Source organism: Cherax quadricarinatus, chromosome 18 (genome assembly GCF_038502225.1).
Source record: "Cherax quadricarinatus isolate ZL_2023a chromosome 18, ASM3850222v1, whole genome shotgun sequence".
Lineage (NCBI taxonomy): Eukaryota > Metazoa > Arthropoda > Malacostraca > Decapoda > Parastacidae > Cherax > Cherax quadricarinatus.
Window position 1 is genome coordinate 32,493,015 of NC_091309.1, and position 17,272 is coordinate 32,510,286.

Genomic DNA, 17,272 nt, shown 5'->3' on the forward strand with positions numbered 1-17,272 from the left:
CTCTGTCCTCTCTAACCCTCTAAGTATTTTGTATGTCGAGATCATGTCCCTTTCGACTTCCTCTTTTCTAGTGTTATTAGTTTAACTCCCTCAAGTCTTTCTTCGTAGTCCATTTCCCGCACTAATCTCTTTGCAAATCTTTGGGTCTTCTCTAGTAAGTTGCGGGTTCCATGCCAGCAACGAGTTCCTTGTTTAGTCCATCAACGTTGATACTAGCGCAGCTTGAAGGGAACATCATTATTTACATACATATAGTGAACCGCCAGCCTACATAATACCACATATTTAACAGCCTACACAGTCCCACATATTTAACAAAAATTATGAATGACCCTAACGTATGAATATCAAAATGGTATACAATACCGACAGGTTGGTAGGAAAGACACATAGGCAACATTTAGGCAACTTTATTCCGAAACGTTTCGCCTACACAGTAGGCTTCTTCAGTCGAGTACAGAAAGTAGGCAGGAACAATAGAGATGTGAAGACGATGTAATTAGTCCATCACCCTTGAAGTCGTAAATTTGAGGTTGTCAGTCCCTCAGCCTGGAGAAGTTCAGTTCCATAGTCAGGAACTAACTGAAGATCAAGCGACAGTGTTGAGACTTAAATACTGTCCGAAGGAGAGATGTCTTACCTACCAACCTGTCGGTATTGTATACCATTTTGATATTCACTCTGTCAGACACTGCAACACAATGGCATCTTGGTACAGAAGAGGAAACACCTTGGATAACTTTTTCAAGTGAGAATTGTTTGATCTGAGAGGGACGTGACCTCCCAGTGGCTACAGTCTCACTACTAATACTCTGCACCTCTCCTTCCGACAGTATTTAAGTCTCAACACTGTCGCTTGATCTTCAGTTAGTTCCAGAGTTTGGAACATTATTATTATAATCAAAAAGAAGCGCTAAGCCACAAGGACTATACAGCGCTGCTGAGTTTGGAACAGAACTTCTCCAGGCTAAGGGACTGACAACCTCAAATCTACGACTACAAGGGTGATGGACGGATTATATAGTCTTCACATCTCTACTGCTCCTGCCTACTTTCTGTATTCGACTGAAGAAGCCTACTGTGTAGGCGAAACGTTTCGGAATAAAGTTGCCTAAATGTTGCCTATGTGTCTTACCTACCAACCCTAACGTATGTTGTGTATAGTTTATCATACTCCAGGAGAAACCTAACATATACTGTGTATAGTTTATCATACTCCAGGAGAAACCTAACATATACTGTGTATAGTTTATCATACTCCAGGAGAAACCTAACATATACTGTGTATAGTTTATCATACTCCAGGAGAAACCTAACATATACTGTGTATAGTTTATCATACTCCAGGAGAAACCTAACATATACTGTGTATAGTTTATCATACTCCAGGAGAAACCTAACATATACTGTGTATAGTTTATCATACTCCAGGAGAAACCTAACATATACTGTGTATAGTTTATCATACTCCAGGAGAGACCTAACATATAATGTGTATAATGTCTTAAATGAGTTTTTTGTTCAGGGTTCTCCAACTAGTTGTTAACTTAGTCTTACTGGCGTATGAGGGTGTGTAGCAGTGGTGGTAGCAGTGGTGGTAGCAGTGGTGGTAGCAGTGGTGGTAGCAGTGGTGGTAGCAGTGGTGGTAGCAGTGGTGGTAGCAGTAGTGGTAGCAGTAGTGGTAGCAGTAGTGGTAGCAGTGGTGGTAGCAGTAGTGGTAGCAGTGGTGGTAGCAGTGGTGGTAGCAGTGGTGGTAGCAGTGGTGGTAGCAGTAGTGGTAGCAGTAGTGGTAGCAGTAGTGGTAGCAGTAGTGGTAGCAGTAGTGGTAGCAGTAGTGGTAGCAGTGGTGGTAGCAGTAGTGGTAGCAGTGGTGGTAGCAGTGGTGGTAGCAGTGGTGGTAGCAGTGGTGGTAGCAGTAGGGTTGCGGTGGTGGTAGTGGTGGTGGTAGCAGTGGCAGTAGCGGTAGTGGTAGCAGTGTTGGTAGCAGTGGTGGTAGCAGTGGTGGTACCAGTAGTGGTAGCAGTAATGGTAGCAGTGTTGGTAGCAGTAGGGCTGCGGTGGTGGTAGCGGTGGTTGTAGCAGTGGTGGTAGCAATAGGGTTGCGGTAGTGGAAGCAGTGGTGGTAGCAGTAGGGGTTGTGGTAGTGGTAGCAGTGGTGGTAGCAGTAGGGTTGCGGTGGTGGTAGTGGTGGTGGTAGCAGTGGCGGTAGCGGTAGTGATAGCAGTGGTGGTAGCAGTAGGGCTGCGGTGGTGGTAGCGGTGGTTGTAGCAGTGGTGGTAGCGGTAGCAGTGGTGGCAGCGGTAGCAGTGGTGGTAGCAGTAGTGGTAGCAGTGGTGGTAGCAGTAGTGGTAGCAGTGGTGGTAGCAGTAGTGGTAGCAGTGGTGGTAGCAGTAGTGGTAGCAGTGGTGGTAGCAGCAGTGGTAGCAGTGGTGGTAGCAGTGGTGGTAGCAGTAGTGGTAGCAGTAGTGGTAGCAGTGATGGTAGCAGTAGTGGTAGCAGTGGTGGTAGCAGTAGGGTTGCAGCAGTGGTAGCAGTAGTGGTAGCAGTGGTGGTAGCAGTAGTGGTAGCAGTGGTGGTAGCAGTAGTGGTAGCAGTAGTGGTAGCAGTGGTGGTAGCAGTAGTGGTAGCAGTGGTGGTAGCAGTAGTGGTAGCAGTGGTGGTAGCAGTAGTGGTAGCAGTGGTGGTAGCAGTAGTGGTAGCAGTAGTGGTAGCAGTGGTGGTAGCAGTAGTGGTAGCTGTAGACAGCCTGTACTGTCTGCACAGATAGTCCATGCTGTCTGCCAGCTTAGTTCATATTTCGCGCCACTCAGGTGCTGCCATCTATAGGCCTTGCCACTTCAGTATGCCCAGACTTGCCTCACCCTCACTCACACAGCGGCCTGGCATCAAGACACAAGTACTCCCAGCTCTCTCTCGTGGCATGGCCCTGCCCGGGCCATGGGCACAAACACACAAGCCTGTGTACCCACCACTACTTAACAATAAAGTAAGAAGCCTCCGAAGAAGTATATCATTTAACTACCCGCTCTACAGCTACCAAACAAGTCGTTTATATTGGTACCAGCGGTGGTCGCAGCGTTGTGTTTACCCTGGAGAGAGGAAGGAGAGGTATGAAGTCACCTTCACTTCATCACCCTACATAAGAAGCATCCGTCTCTCAACGAGTTATCCTGATGTCGTGTCTGCACGTTTGAGCATCCAGACACAGGTACAAGCAGGATCCAGCCGAAATTTGCCAAATTTCTTCGAGAATTGTGAGTGGCGTCCCAGCGTCTCACGCTACAGTGTCCCACGCTGTTTCTCAAGTCACGTGTTCAGCGTCACTTGTATGTTGCTGTTGTTGTTCAGCTCAGCACAGCTGTTTCAGCAAGCCAGAGGTGAGTCTTGTGGTGATTTCTGCGTCCAGTGTGAGCTTCTCCACGTGTTTGTGGGTGGGGGAGGAGAGGAGAGGAGAGGAAGTGGCTGTTCCTCACCTTGCCCATGCTCGCCCTCCTCACGCTCACCCGTCTACCATACACCACTCACCACTGCCCACTCCCTCTGCTGTGTTTTCTGCTGTTTTTCGTATGAATTCATTGCCAGTGCTGTGTATCCGAGTGCCCGAGGCCACTCGAAGCTACGTGGATTACGACGTCACGTGGGTGTGGGCGATCACGTAGACCTACAAAGCCACGTGAGTTACCAGATATCCCAGGCCTCATGCTGTGGTCTGCTGCCCGCATCACATCGACGCCACCCACGATGCTGCCCGACTTCATGACGTCACGATGTCTGCTGACGTCACCTCACGATGTCTGCTGACGTCACCTCACGATGTCTGCCTGACGTCACCTCGAGATGTCTGTTGACGTCACTGCTGCTGACGTCACCTTGCGACATCACGCCTGACATCACATGATGTCACATCGAGTGTTCTAGTAATTATTTCAGTATTGTCGAGAAGATTGAGAGAAAATATATGTCGTGTGTTAATTCCTCTTAGTCAGTGTTCTCACATTTTAGTATATGTCTTAGTGTCAGTTTTATGCGCAGAAAAGCATCATTTGCTAGTTTAAGCCATGTTGTACCGTATGTACAGCGGTGTGTTTTTAAAGTTTCGTGTGTCCAGTGAGGTCTGGCCCACCCAGACCTGTGTAGCACCACTGTGTTAGTCACCCGCCTGACCAGTGTTTGACAGCTGATTTCTCAGCCCTGAGCGTATGAGCCCCCTTGTACAGAAAGCTTTTATGCTCGTCGCTCGTGATGTTCTGTAGAATCGTACCTGCTACGATTCCCATCGAGATTTGTTTCACTTCACCTCCAGACCTTCAGAGTGCAGTTATATGTAGAGAAACAAGTCTGGGGACGCTTAGACTAACCTCTGCTATAACTCCAGCTGTCGAGAGATGATACTCGTCAAGCCGCAGCCAGCCCTGTCGGCAGGCGCTGTGTCAGCCTCGTGTCACAAGCTTCAGTGAGCAGCCTGCACAAAGAAGATGTCACTTTGACTGCTAGCTCGCTCACTGCAGTCTGGTGTATGATGTTACGACTCCCAGATGTTTCGCCCAGTCGTCTCTGCCACGACTCGCTCCACAACTCGCTCCACGATCGCCGGCAGTGACAGCCCAGCGACAGTACCAGTCGAGAAGTGTCCTCCTGAGTCGCTTGTCAGAAGTCCTGCCCAGTGGCCGAGTTTTGTCGACGCCTCACTCGAGGGCACCAGCATGTCGTGCCCCAGGTTGAGTGAAAACCTGCAGCGACTCCTACGATGTCTGCTTCACCGTTCCAGAGGAGACCGTACCCTGTTACGTCACAGCTCAGCCGCAGCGATGTCTCCCGTGTTGCAGTATCTGTCCAGACGCAGGAAGGCGTGCAGTGATACTCATCGACGCTCACTGCCTTTGACCACGATGTTTAGCACACCCCACATGTTTTTTTCTTCCCTCCCTGTAGGAAGTTTTTTTTTTCCATGTCCATATGTATATATATGTTTTTATTTTGTGTTCTGTGCCCTGTTCCTACGAGAGAGAGACCGAGTTTCTTTTACTACCAGTATTGTCGCGTCGGGACGACGCGCGATAGGTGGCCGAGCGTATGTAGACACCCTGTACTGTCTGCACAGATAGTCCATGCTGTCTGCCAGCTTAGTTCATATTTCGCGCCACTCAGGTGCTGCCATCTATAGGCCTTGCCACTTCAGTATGCCCAGACTTGCCTCACCCTCACTCACACAGCGGCCTGGCATCAAGACACAAGGCCTCCCAGCTCTCTCTCGTGGGCATGGCCCTGCCCGGGCCATGGGCACAAACACACAAGCCTGTGTAACCCACCACTACTTAACAATAAACTAAGAAGTCTCCGAAGACGTTTATCATTAACACCGCTCTACAGCCTACCAAATAAACAAGTCCTTTATATAGCAGTGGTGGTAGCAGTAGTGGTAGCAGTGGTGGTAGCAGTAGTGGTAGCAGTGGTGGTAGCAGTAGTGGTAGCAGTGATGGTAGCAGTAGGGTTGCGGTAGTGGTAGCAGTAGTGGTAGCAGTGGTGGTAGCAGTAGGGTTGCGGTGGTGGTAGTGGTAGTAGTGGTGGTAGCAGTGGTGGTAGCAGTAGTGGTAGCAGTAGTGGTAGCAGTGGTGGTAGCAGTAGTGGTAGCAGTGGTGGTAGCAGTAGTGGTAGCAGTAGTGGTAGCAGTGATGGTAGCAGTAGGGTTGCGGTAGTGGTAGCAGTAGTGGTAGCAGTGGTGGTAGCAGTAGTGGTAGCAGTGGTGGTAGCAGTAGTGGTAGCAGTGGTGGTAGCAGTAGTGGTAGCAGTAGTGGTAGCAGTGGTGGTAGCAGTAGTGGTAGCAGTGGTGGTAGCAGTAGTGGTAGCAGTAGTGGTAGCAGTGGTGGTAGCAGTAGTGGTAGCAGTGGTGGTAGCAGTAGTGGTAGCAGTGGTGGTAGCAGTAGTGGTAGCAGTGGTGGTAGCAGTAGGGTTGCGGTAGTGGTAGCAGTAGTGGTAGCAGTGGTGGTAGCAGTAGTGGTAGCAGTGGTGGTAGCAGTAGTAGAAGCAGTGATGGTAGCAGTGGTGGTAGCAGTGGTGGTAGCAGTAGTAGTAGCAGTGGTGGTAGCAGTAGTGGTAGTAGTGGTAGCAGTGATGGTAGCAGTAGGGTTGCGGTAGTGGTAGTAGTAGTGGTAGCAGTGGTGGTAGCAGTAGTAGTAGCAGTGGTGGTAGCAGTAGTGGTAGCAGTAGTGGTAGCAGTGATGGTAGCAGTAGGGTTGCGGTAGTGGTAGCGGTGGTGGCAGCAATCGTGGTGATAGCAGTGGTGGTGGTGGTAGTCTTTATGGTGGTAATTACACTACCAGCACCGCACGCCATCTCACGCTGGATGGTGTCAGTCTTATTAATTTCTTTCCTCTACAAGATTATAGTGTGCAGAATAAACTAACTCTGGTGTGAGGCGTCGATCACACTACCAATGCTGCTATTTTCACATCAACCATAGGAATTAACTGTCATTTTTATACACATGTGAGAATTCCGCTGATTTCCTCGAAAGCAGAACTCAAAACGTAATTTTCGAGATTGATGTGTATTCCAAGTAAAATTTCGGGTTGAGTTTAAAACTTCGAGCCCCATTACTTACTTGCATGTTCGAAAATATTTATACTTTTAATATAAGTGTGTCTATGAGGTAGGTGCCGTCAGGCTGGTGAAGGGTTGTTGAAGGGAAGCAATACCTTCCCTTCTTTACGACAGACTTGTTTACCTGTTATTCACCACATACTGAATGATCCTTAAATGTATTGTGCTGTCTGGAAAAAGTCGACAAGTGTCTTTATTTCCAAATGTGTCTTCTAACACTACTCTAGTGTGAATCAAGGCCTCCTTTCAGACCTATGCCTTTCAAAAACTAAGCTGTCATACTGATATTGATTTGTCCAGTGTTGTAACTGAAAATTATCAAGGTGGAGGGTGCACATGTGGTGACCTTCAGCTAAATGGCCGTCAGAGGCTAAAATACTAGCACACCCCAGTTACATATTCTTAAACTCTTATAAATGTCGCCTTTATAACAACTTCTTCAAACAGGAAGTTAGTTTTCGCACGTTTATAGTTCGTTATTTCTACCCGATCAAAGTCTTTATAAATATTTACGTCATTAATCAATAACAGCGTAATAACGTAAACAGGCGACTTAAGTTTGGCAGCGGAGGACATACACTGGTCCCGTGGAGTGTGGGTATCTGCACAACCCGCTGAATATACAAAGACATGTACAGCCTTGAATGTATATACACAGAATACCAGTCAGAGGGATAATTACATGTAAGGTCATCGTCGGCATCCCTGCTATAAATATTCGAAGAGTCCTCTTATCACTCTTCATACAGGAATATATATATATATATATATATATATATATATATATATATATATATATATATATATATATATATATATATATATATATATATATGTCGAGCCGAATAGGTAAAACTGGCCAATTAGCAAGAACTCGTTTAAAATTAAGTCCTTCCTAAAAATTTCTCTTATACGTGTAAAGATATATTTTTTTCATTTATGATGATGTAAAAATTTTGAATTTTGTACCAAAAGAATCTTAGAAAACTTACCTAACCTTATTATAACACACGCAATTTAATTTAGCCTAATCCGACTAAATATATTTTAAATAAGTTTACAGTAATTTAATAATAAACAAACACAATGAAATATATTTTTTCGTTAAGTTCAGAATGAGTGTGATCGACACCATGCCCAGCCCTTCTAGGGTAGGGTAGGTGCCTGAGCCCGAGCCTTTAGCTCATAAGACTGTCATTCCCATTAGCCTCCTTGGGGCGGGGATGGCAGACCAGAGAGGCCTAGCTTGTGGCTAGGCCTGGGGACAGTTGGTCCCAAAGATGAGGAGGTACTTGTGCCTCCTCCCATGGGAGACTTAGGTCTCAGACACTCCCTAAAGAGGGAGTCAAGGCCGGGCCACCACTTGGACAAGGCCCGGGCCGGGAGAATACCGGCGAATCTTTAATAATAATAATAATAAGAATGATTGTTGCGAAATTATTGCATACACAAATTTTCGCTTGTCTTATATGGCAAGAAGAGCATTGCTATTTAAGCCAAAATCGCAAGTTTTACCTATTCGGCACGACATACATATTTTTTAAAAAGAACATATAGGGAGGTACCACCTCTATAACTGGGCTGGGGACTCTCATCCTCAAAGAAGACAATAAACGTATCTCAGGGAAAACTCAAGGTTCTCCCGGAGCTGTTTGAATATTTTCTTTTCCTACCACCCTCTATATTTTATATTCTATGGGAAAATTTATTAATAGACAGAATACATTTACACGAAACACAAACATGAATACAATGGTACAATATATTAAAGATTATGGTCCAGCTCCTCAGAAGCTGAACGTGAGCCAAGTATGCAGCAAGCATTTCTCCTCTGGATGGCCACGCTGAAGTGCTGGAACATGAAAGTGGCTGCCCTTGGGTCCCTGGTGGTGTCGATGAGTTTGGAACCCAATTGTTTAAGGAAACGTGTGGCATGTTTTCCCCATGATCCCAAGGTCTCTGATCCCACTGGGACAAATTGATACTATTGGCTTATGTCCCTGTACTTGCTGATCTTGTACTCCTCCCTGTGGTCAGCAGCTCCTCCCTGTCGCCCGACACTGTGATGGATATAGGTGTCAGCCAGTGTGGACACAGGTATAATCCCATGCTAAGAGCTTGCCATTCTTCCAAGGATAGATGGTGATCCCGTCGGGGCGGTTTGCTGGGTTGTGGGTATTGTTAGCTGCTAGTGATCGGGGCTCCCTCTCGGCTGGGCATCCAGCTGTAGCAAGGGTTCTCTTTATGATGTCGTTGGCCTCATTGTGTCTTGCATGCCAGCCCTTGGTTTTGAAACAGATAAGAGCATGTAGACCATATTGGTCGGTTTGCGCTTCGCCGCAAATACACGTGTGTGTATATATATATATATATATATATATATATATATATATATATATATATATATATATATCTGTGTGTGTGTGTGTGTGTGTGTGTGTGTGTGTGTGTGTGTGTGTGTGTGTGTGTGTGTGTGTGTGTGTGTGTGTGTGTGTGTGTGTGTGTCGTGCCGAATAAGCAGAACTTGCGATCTTGGCTTAAATAGCAACGCTCATCTTGCTATATAGTACAAGTGAAAATTTGTGTATGCAATAATTTCGCCAAAATCATTCTGAACCTAACGAAAAAAATATATTTGATTGTGTTTGTTTAGTACTAAATTATTGTAAACATATTTAAAATATATTTAGTTGGGTTAGGCTAAAATAAATTGCTCTTGTTATAATAAGGTTAGGTAAGTTTTCTAAGATTCTTTTGTTGCAAAATTAAAAATTTTTACATTAACATTAATGAAAAAAATATATCTTTAAACGTATAAGAGAACATTTCAGAAAAAACTTAATTTTAAACGAGTTCTTGCTAATTGATCAGTTTTACATATTCGGCACGACATTATATATATATATATATATATATATATATATATATATATATATATATATATATATATATATATATATATATATCAATAAGTAATAGTGGTTCATATTTATTTTTATAAAAGTGAAAGGTCTCTTCGATGACAAAAATCCAAATTTTCATTATATAAATATAAAATATCGAAAAATAATATAATACAAACACTAAGAAATGTGAAAAATGACAAAAAAATAAAAAAATTATACACGTGTGCAATATCTGGGTGTCTTTATTGTAGACGTTTCGCCAACCAATGGTTTTATTAATTCAAATTCAAGGACATAATTGGAAGACAGTAAAACTATATACAAAGAGATGAGGTAATCAGTCCTTCAGCCTTGGCGTTGGTGAAGAGCACCGTAGTCTTGAAGATTCTTGTCGGTTTTGTATACTAGTCATGTACATAAACAATGTTATAAGCCCCGGAAACAAGTAAAGAGAAGAGAGCAAGCAAATATACTGGAAGGTGCTCAGTAGGTGAAGTAGGGCCACACATGGTCTGGAACGATATCGTTCCAGACCATAGAGTTGAACTCTTCTCCAGGCTGAGGGACTGACCACCTCAAATACTTTTTCTCCAAAGCTGATGGACTGATTACATCATCTTTATTTCATTACTACTGCTCCCTCTTTATTTGACTGAAGAAGTCTACCGTGTAAGGGAAACGTTTCATCAATAAAGATACCCGACTGTTGCATGTGTCTTAATCTTCAAGTAAAGCATGGACGGGTAGAGGACAGTCATTGTCAGACTAGAGCACTGGGCAAGAGGTAGTCACAGACGGAGGGAAATGGTATAAAATAATGACACGATAGATAATAACACAATGTAATGCAATTCTAAACGACAACGTTTCGCGCACACAGTGGACTTTATCAGATCACAGATCCATCAGTAAGTCACAGAGCCGACACATTCAACGAATAACAGATGGTAATGATATCCGACTGTTCATTGTGAGCAGATATTGGCAGAACTGTCAATGTTCCTAAAAGACGAATAATAACCTCAAACGAAGATTAGTAGACAGTGCTAACTCGTCGTGTCTCACCTTCACGACTTGCGTGAGCCACACTAAACTGTTTGGGCTAAAATAAACAATAATGGCTGAAGACCCTAAAGGAAACAAAGACATAACAGACTACGCTAAAATAAACAAAGGAGAAACCATTAATGATGTAGTATAAAAAGTTACAATAACGTAACTGGAACAATTCACCAAAACCACGCACTTAGAAGAGGAACTACTTACAACAACGTTTCGGTCGGTTCTGGATCATTATCCGTTCTTGACAATAGTCTGGATTGACCTAAACATCATGAATGGTACGTGAATGGCATACAATACCGACAAGATGATGTAATATCTGGGTATCTTTATTTACAGACGTTTCGCCATCAATACAAAGTCAAGGACATAATGGAAACACTGTAGAACTTTATACAAAAGACGAGGCAATCATTCCCTCAGCCTCAGTTGGTGATGAGCAACGTTGCAGCTCCTATCGCTTTCCTATATCAGTACTATTATTTCCTGAATTCATAGTTTCATAAAGTGGTGTGAATTTCATAAATCTTTGGATGGACTACAATTCTTGATTAATGTTCACAGTCAACACTACCTTCTTATGCTTAACTCCCCCACCATGGAACTTCAATGCCTCCCCCCCCCCCCCCCCATTTTTTCACCATGCTAATAAGTTTAAAGTTTTTACCTCACAGAAAACATCTTACTTTGTTTTAATGTCAGATCCACGTTTAGCTCGCCAATGAGAAAATCTAGGATCATTCAGCCTTTCTATATTAAAAGTTGTTTGTTTACACATGATTAAAGTCACCACCAACAGCTCTAATTACAAATTAGTTCTACTGAGCTTCTTAAGATTCTACTTCAGCATGCACATCACCAACAGCCTGCAGAAAGAAATACAACAATGCTGTAGAAAACTCACACTAGTCTACAAAGATCCCGGCATGGGTGTAAACACTGGGCATATTTCCTTACCCCTGCTACCCCCCCCCCTTCACCAAGCAGAAAGGTACCTGGGTGATAGTCGACTGTTGCAGATGGCATCCTGGGAGGGTGGTAGTATACCATACACAGGTCTGGGCTTTCAAATGAGCTGAGGCAGATCGACAGCTCTTAGCCTATAAAATTTATGTACAAAAATGCAGCAGTAAGTCCGACGTTCCAGATTGACAAGGACAAAAACAAACAGGAAGAATCTGAAAGGGTCAAATTACCAATTACAAATTTGGTTGTCTTTTTCATACAGTAAAACTGGTACTGAAGAGTCAGTTTGCACTGACAAATTTACAAAAATTTCGAATTGCCAGACCTTGAAAAGAGAAGAATTCATCCAGACTTTACCGTGAGGTGTGACAACCATGTTAATAAATGTAACTAATTTACCAAAATATATATAACTGTAATTAACTAATTATGTTAATGATAATTAAGAAGTTATACACAATGCACATCACTAAAAATAACTAGAAGTGCTAACAACTTGTCACGTACAAAATATTAAGATCAACCGGAACTGCTAAGAAGTTAATATCACTGACATATAACCAGCACCATATGCTAACAAGTTAGTATCACCAAGAATAACAAGTAGTGAGAACTAACAATTTATATCACTAAGAATAAAAAGTAGTAAAAGATAACATAAGTTAATATCATTAACAATAACTGGTAGTATATGTTAGGAAGTTATCACCAAGAGAAAGGCAGGTGGGCGTAGGCTGGGTGTTGACAAGTGTATGCTGGAGGCTGTGTGGGTGGGTGTTGACAAGTGTATGCTGGAGGCTGGGTGTTGACAAGTGTATGCTGGAGGCTGGGTGTTGACAAGTGTATGCTGGAGGCTGGGTGTTGACAAGTGTATGCTGGAGGCTGGGTGTTGACAAGTGTATGCTGGAGGCTGGGTGTTGACAAGTGTATGCTGGAGGCTGTGTGGGTGGGTGTTGACAAGTGTATGCTGGAGGCTGTGTGGGTGGGTGTTAACAAGTGTATGCTGGAGGCTGGGTGTTGACAAGTGTATGCTGGAGGCTGTGTGTTGACAAGTGTATGCTGGAGGCTGTGTGGGTGGGTGTTGACAAGTGTATGCTGGAGGCTGAGTGGGTGGGTGTTGACAAGTGTATGCTGGAGGCTGAGTTGGTGGGTGTTGACAAGTGTATGCTGGAGGCTGGGTGTTGACAAGTGTATGCTGGAGGCTGGGTGTTGACAAGTGTATGCTGGAGGCTGTGTGGGTGGGTGTTGACAAGTGTACGCTGGAGGCTGTGTGGGTGGGTGTTGACAAGTGTATGCTGGAGGCTGGGTGTTGACAAGTGTATGCTGGAGGCTGTGTGTTGACAAGTGTATGCTGGAGGCTGTGTGGGTGGGTGTTGACAAGTGTATGCTGGAGGCTGAGTGGGTGGGTGTTGACAAGTGTACGCTGGAGGCTGGGTGTTGACAAGTGTATGCTGGAGGCTGGGTGTTGACAAGTGTATGCTGGAGGTTGTGTGGGTGGGTGTTGACAAGTGTATGCTGGAGGCTGAGTGGGTGGGTGTTGACAAGTGTATGCTGAGGCTGGGTGGGTGGGTGTTGACAAGTGTATGCTGGAGGCTGTGTGGGTGGGTGTTGACAAGTGTATGCTGAGGCTGGGTGGGTGGGTGTTGACAAGTGTATGCTGGAGGCTGTGTGGGTGGGTGTTGACAAGTGTGTGCTGGAGGCTGTGTGGGTGGGTGTTGACAAGTGTATGCTGGAGGCTGTGTGGGTGGGTGTTGAGAAGTGTATGCTGGAGGCTGAGTGGGTGGGTGTTGACAAGTGTATGCTGGAGGCTGGGTGGGTGGGTGTTGACAAGTGTATGCTGGAGGCTGGGTGTTGACAAGTGTATGCTGGAGGCTGGGTGTTGACAAGTGTATGCTGGAGGCTGGGTGGGTGGGTGTTGACAAGTGTATGCTGGAGGCTGGGTGTTGACAAGTGTATGCTGGAGGCTGGGTGTTGACAAGTGTATGCTGGAGGCTGGGTGTTGACAAGTGTATGCTGGAGGCTGTGTGGGTGGGTGTTGACAAGTGTATGCTGGAGGCTGGGTGTTGACAAGTGTATGCTGGAGGCTGTGTGTTGACAAGTGTATGCTGGAGGCTGTGTGGGTGGGTGTTGACAAGTGTATGCTGGAGGCTGAGTTGGTGGGTGTTGACAAGTGTATGCTGGAGGCTGGGTGTTGACAAGTGTATGCTGGAGGCTGTGTGGATGGGTGTTGACAAGTGTATGCTGGAGGCTGTGTGGGTGGGTGTTGACAAGTGTATGCTGGAGGCTGGGTGTTGACAAGTGTATGCTGGAGGCTGTGTGTTGACAAGTGTATGCTGGAGGCTGTGTGGGTGGGTGTTGACAAGTGTATGCTGGAGGCTGAATGGGTGGGTGTTGACAAGTGTATGCTGGAGGCTAGGTGTTGACAAGTGTATGCTGGAGGCTGTGTGGGTGGGTGTTGACAAGTGTATGCTGGAGGCTGAGTGGGTGGGTGTTGACAAGTGTATGCTGAGGCTGGGTGGGTGGGTGTTGACAAGTGTATGCTGGAGGCTGTGTGGGTGGGTGTTGACAAGTGTATGCTGAGGCTGGGTGGGTGGGTGTTGACAAGTGTATGCTGGAGGCTGTGTGGGTGGGTGTTGACAAGTGTGTGCTGGAGGCTGTGTGGGTGGGTGTTGACAAGTGTATGCTGGAGGCTGTGTGGGTGGGTGTTGAGAAGTGTATGCTGGAGGCTGAGTGGGTGGGTGTTGACAAGTGTATGCTGGAGGCTGGGTGGCTGGGTGTTGACAAGTGTATGCTGGAGGCTGGGTGTTGACAAGTGTATGCTGGAGGCTGGGTGTTGACAAGTGTATGCTGGAGGCTGGGTGGGTGGGTGTTGACAAGTGTATGCTGGAGGCTGAGTGGGTGGGCGTTGACAAGTGTAGGCTGGAGGCTGGGTGGGTGGGTGTTGACAAGTGTATGCTGGAAGGTGGGTGGGTGGGCGTTGACAAGTGTAGGCTGGAGGCTGGGTGGGTGGGTGTTGACAAGTGTATCCTGGAGGATGGGTGGGTGGGCGTTGACAAGTGTATGCTGGAGGATGGGTGGGTGGGTGTTGACAAGTGTATGCTGAGGCTGAGTGGGTGGGTGTTGACAAGTGTATGCTGGAGGCTGAGTGGGTGGGTGTTGACAAGTGTATGCTGGAGGATGGGTGGGTGGGTGTTGACAAGTGTATGCTGGAGGCTGAGTGGGTGGGTGTTGACAAGTGTATGCTGGAGGATGGGTGGGTGGGTGTTGACAAGTGTATGCTGAGGCTGAGTGGGTGGGTGTTGACAAGTGTATGCTGCAGGCTGAGTGGGTGGGTGTTGACAAGTGTATGCTGGAGGATGGGTGGGTGGGTGTTGACAAGTGTATGCTGGAGGCTGAGTGGGTGGGTGTTGACAAGTGTATGCTGGAGGATGGGTGGGTGGGTGTTGACAAGTGTATGCTGGAGGCTGAGTGGGTGGGTGTTGACAAGTATATGCTGGAGGATGGGAGGGTGGGTGTTGACAAGTGTATGCTGGAGGCTGGGTGGGTGGGTGGTGACAAGTGTATGCTGGAGGCTGGGTGGGTGGGTGTTGACAAGTGTATGCTGGAGGCTGAGTGGGTGGGTGTTGACAAGTGTATGCTGGAGGATGGGTGGGTGGGTGTTGACAAGTGTATGCTGGAGGCTGAGTGGGTGGGTGTTGACAAGTGTATGCTGGAGGATGGGTGGGTGGGTGTTGACAAGTGTATGCTGGAGGCTGAGTGGGTGGGTGTTGACAAGTGTATGCTGGAGGATGGGTGGGTGGGTGTTGACAAGTGTATGCTGGAGGATGGGTGGGTGGGTGTTGACAAGTGTATGCTGGAGGCTGAGTGGGTGGGTGTTGACAAGTGTAGTAACTGTCTGTGGTGTCCTCAGGATGGTGTTACTCACTGCAGTACCAAGACTTGTCCGGCCGTCACCTGTCCTTCACCCATCTACACCAGGCGGGACTGTTGCAGGGTGTGTCGTGGTGAGTAGCCTGCTGTATCCTGTGTCAACGCTGTGTTCCACGTTGCATGTGTCCACCCAGTGTGTGTGTGTGTCCATGTGTGACCCAGTCTGTGCCCATGTGTGACGCAGTGTGTGTGTGCCCATATGTGACAGTGTCCATGTGTGACCCAGTGTGTGTATCTATGTGTGACCCAGTGAGTGCCCATGTGTGACCCAGTGTGTGTCCATGTGTGACCCAAAGTGTGTCTGTAACCCAGTGTGTCCACGTGTTACCCAGTGTGTGTCCACGCTGTCTGCCGCGGCGCATGTGTCCACTTTGTGTGTGGCCATGTGTGATCTAGTGTGTCACCGAATGTGTCCAAAAGTATGTGACCCAATGTATATGGTGTGTGTGTGTGTCTCCTCACGATGTGCCCTTGTGTGTGTCCAGGTGTGCGCCCCTGTGCATGTGTCTATGTTGTGTGCTCCTGTGTATGTCTCCACGGTGTGTCCCACTGTGTGCCTCAGAGTATGTGTTCCCAGTGTATGTGTCCACAGTGTGTGTCCCCAGTGTATGTGTCCACAGTATGTGTCCCCAGTGTATGTATCCACAGTGTGTGTCCCCAGTATGTTTCCAAAGCATGTGTTCCCAGTGTGTGTCCACAGTGTGTGGCCCAGTGTATGTGTCCACAGTGTGTGCCCCAATGTATGTTTCCACTGTATGTCCCAGTATATGTGTCCAAAATGTGTGTCCTAGTATGTCCAGTGTGTGTCCCAATGTATGTGTTCACTGTGTGTCCCAATGTATGTGTCCACTGTGTCCCAATGTATGTGTCCACTGTGTGTCCCAAAGTATGTGTCCCAGTGTGTGCTCCAATGTATCCACTGTGTGCCGCAATGTGTCCACAGTGTGTGTCCCAGTTTGTGTGTCCACAGTGTGTCAGTGTGTGTCCACAGTGTGTGCCCCAACGTATGTCTAGGACGCGTGCTGCAGTGTATGTGTCCAAGGTGTGCCAGTGTGCATGTATCCTTTGCTCAGGTGCCCTTCTGCATGTATTCTTTGTTCAGGAAAAGCACCAGTGCACGTGTTCCATGTGTGTCCCCAATGCATGCAACCTGTGTACTGGTGTACCTCAGTGCACGGATGTTCCAGCCTACTCTATGTGTCTTCCTCAGTGCACGGATGTTCCAGCCTACTCTATGTGTCTTCCTCAGTGCATGGATGTTCCAGCCTACTCTATGTGTCTTCCTCAGTGCATGGATGTTCCAGCCTACTCTATGTGTCTTCCTCAGTGCACGGATGTTCCAGCCTACTCTATGTGTCTTCCTCAGTGCACGGATGTTCCAGCCTACTCTATGTGTCTTCCTCAGTGCATGGATGTTCCAGCCTACTCTATGTGTCTTCAGTGCACGGATGTTCCAGCCTACTCTATGTGTCTTCCTCAGTGCATGGATGTTCCAGCCTACTCTATGTGTCTTCCTCAGTGCACGGATGTTCCAGCCTACTCTATGTGTCTTCCTCAGTGCACGGATGTTCCAGCCTACTCTATGTGTCTTCACGAATGCTTTATTATACCTTATGTGTCTGTAAAATATTTAATTATTCCATATGTGTCACCAAAAATGACCTTCCATACTCTTAGTTGCCCACATGAATGTCGTATATCTTATGTGTCCACATGAATGTACTGTCATACCCTATGTGTCCACATAAATGTAATGTCATACACTGTGTCCACATGAATATACTGTCTACCCTACGTGTCCACACGAA

General features: G+C 46.5%; 1 protein-coding gene across 1 annotated transcript in view; it reads left to right on the forward strand.

The window, feature by feature from the left end:
• The window catches only part of LOC128689485 (chordin-like protein 2), a 468,423-nt gene that overhangs the window by 308,197 nt on the left and 142,954 nt on the right, over nt 1-17,272 (forward strand). The window contains exon 5 of the mRNA XM_070086387.1: nt 15,445-15,538. Coding sequence (XP_069942488.1) covers nt 15,445-15,538 — 94 coding nt within the window. The remainder of the gene's footprint in view (nt 1-15,444; nt 15,539-17,272) is intronic.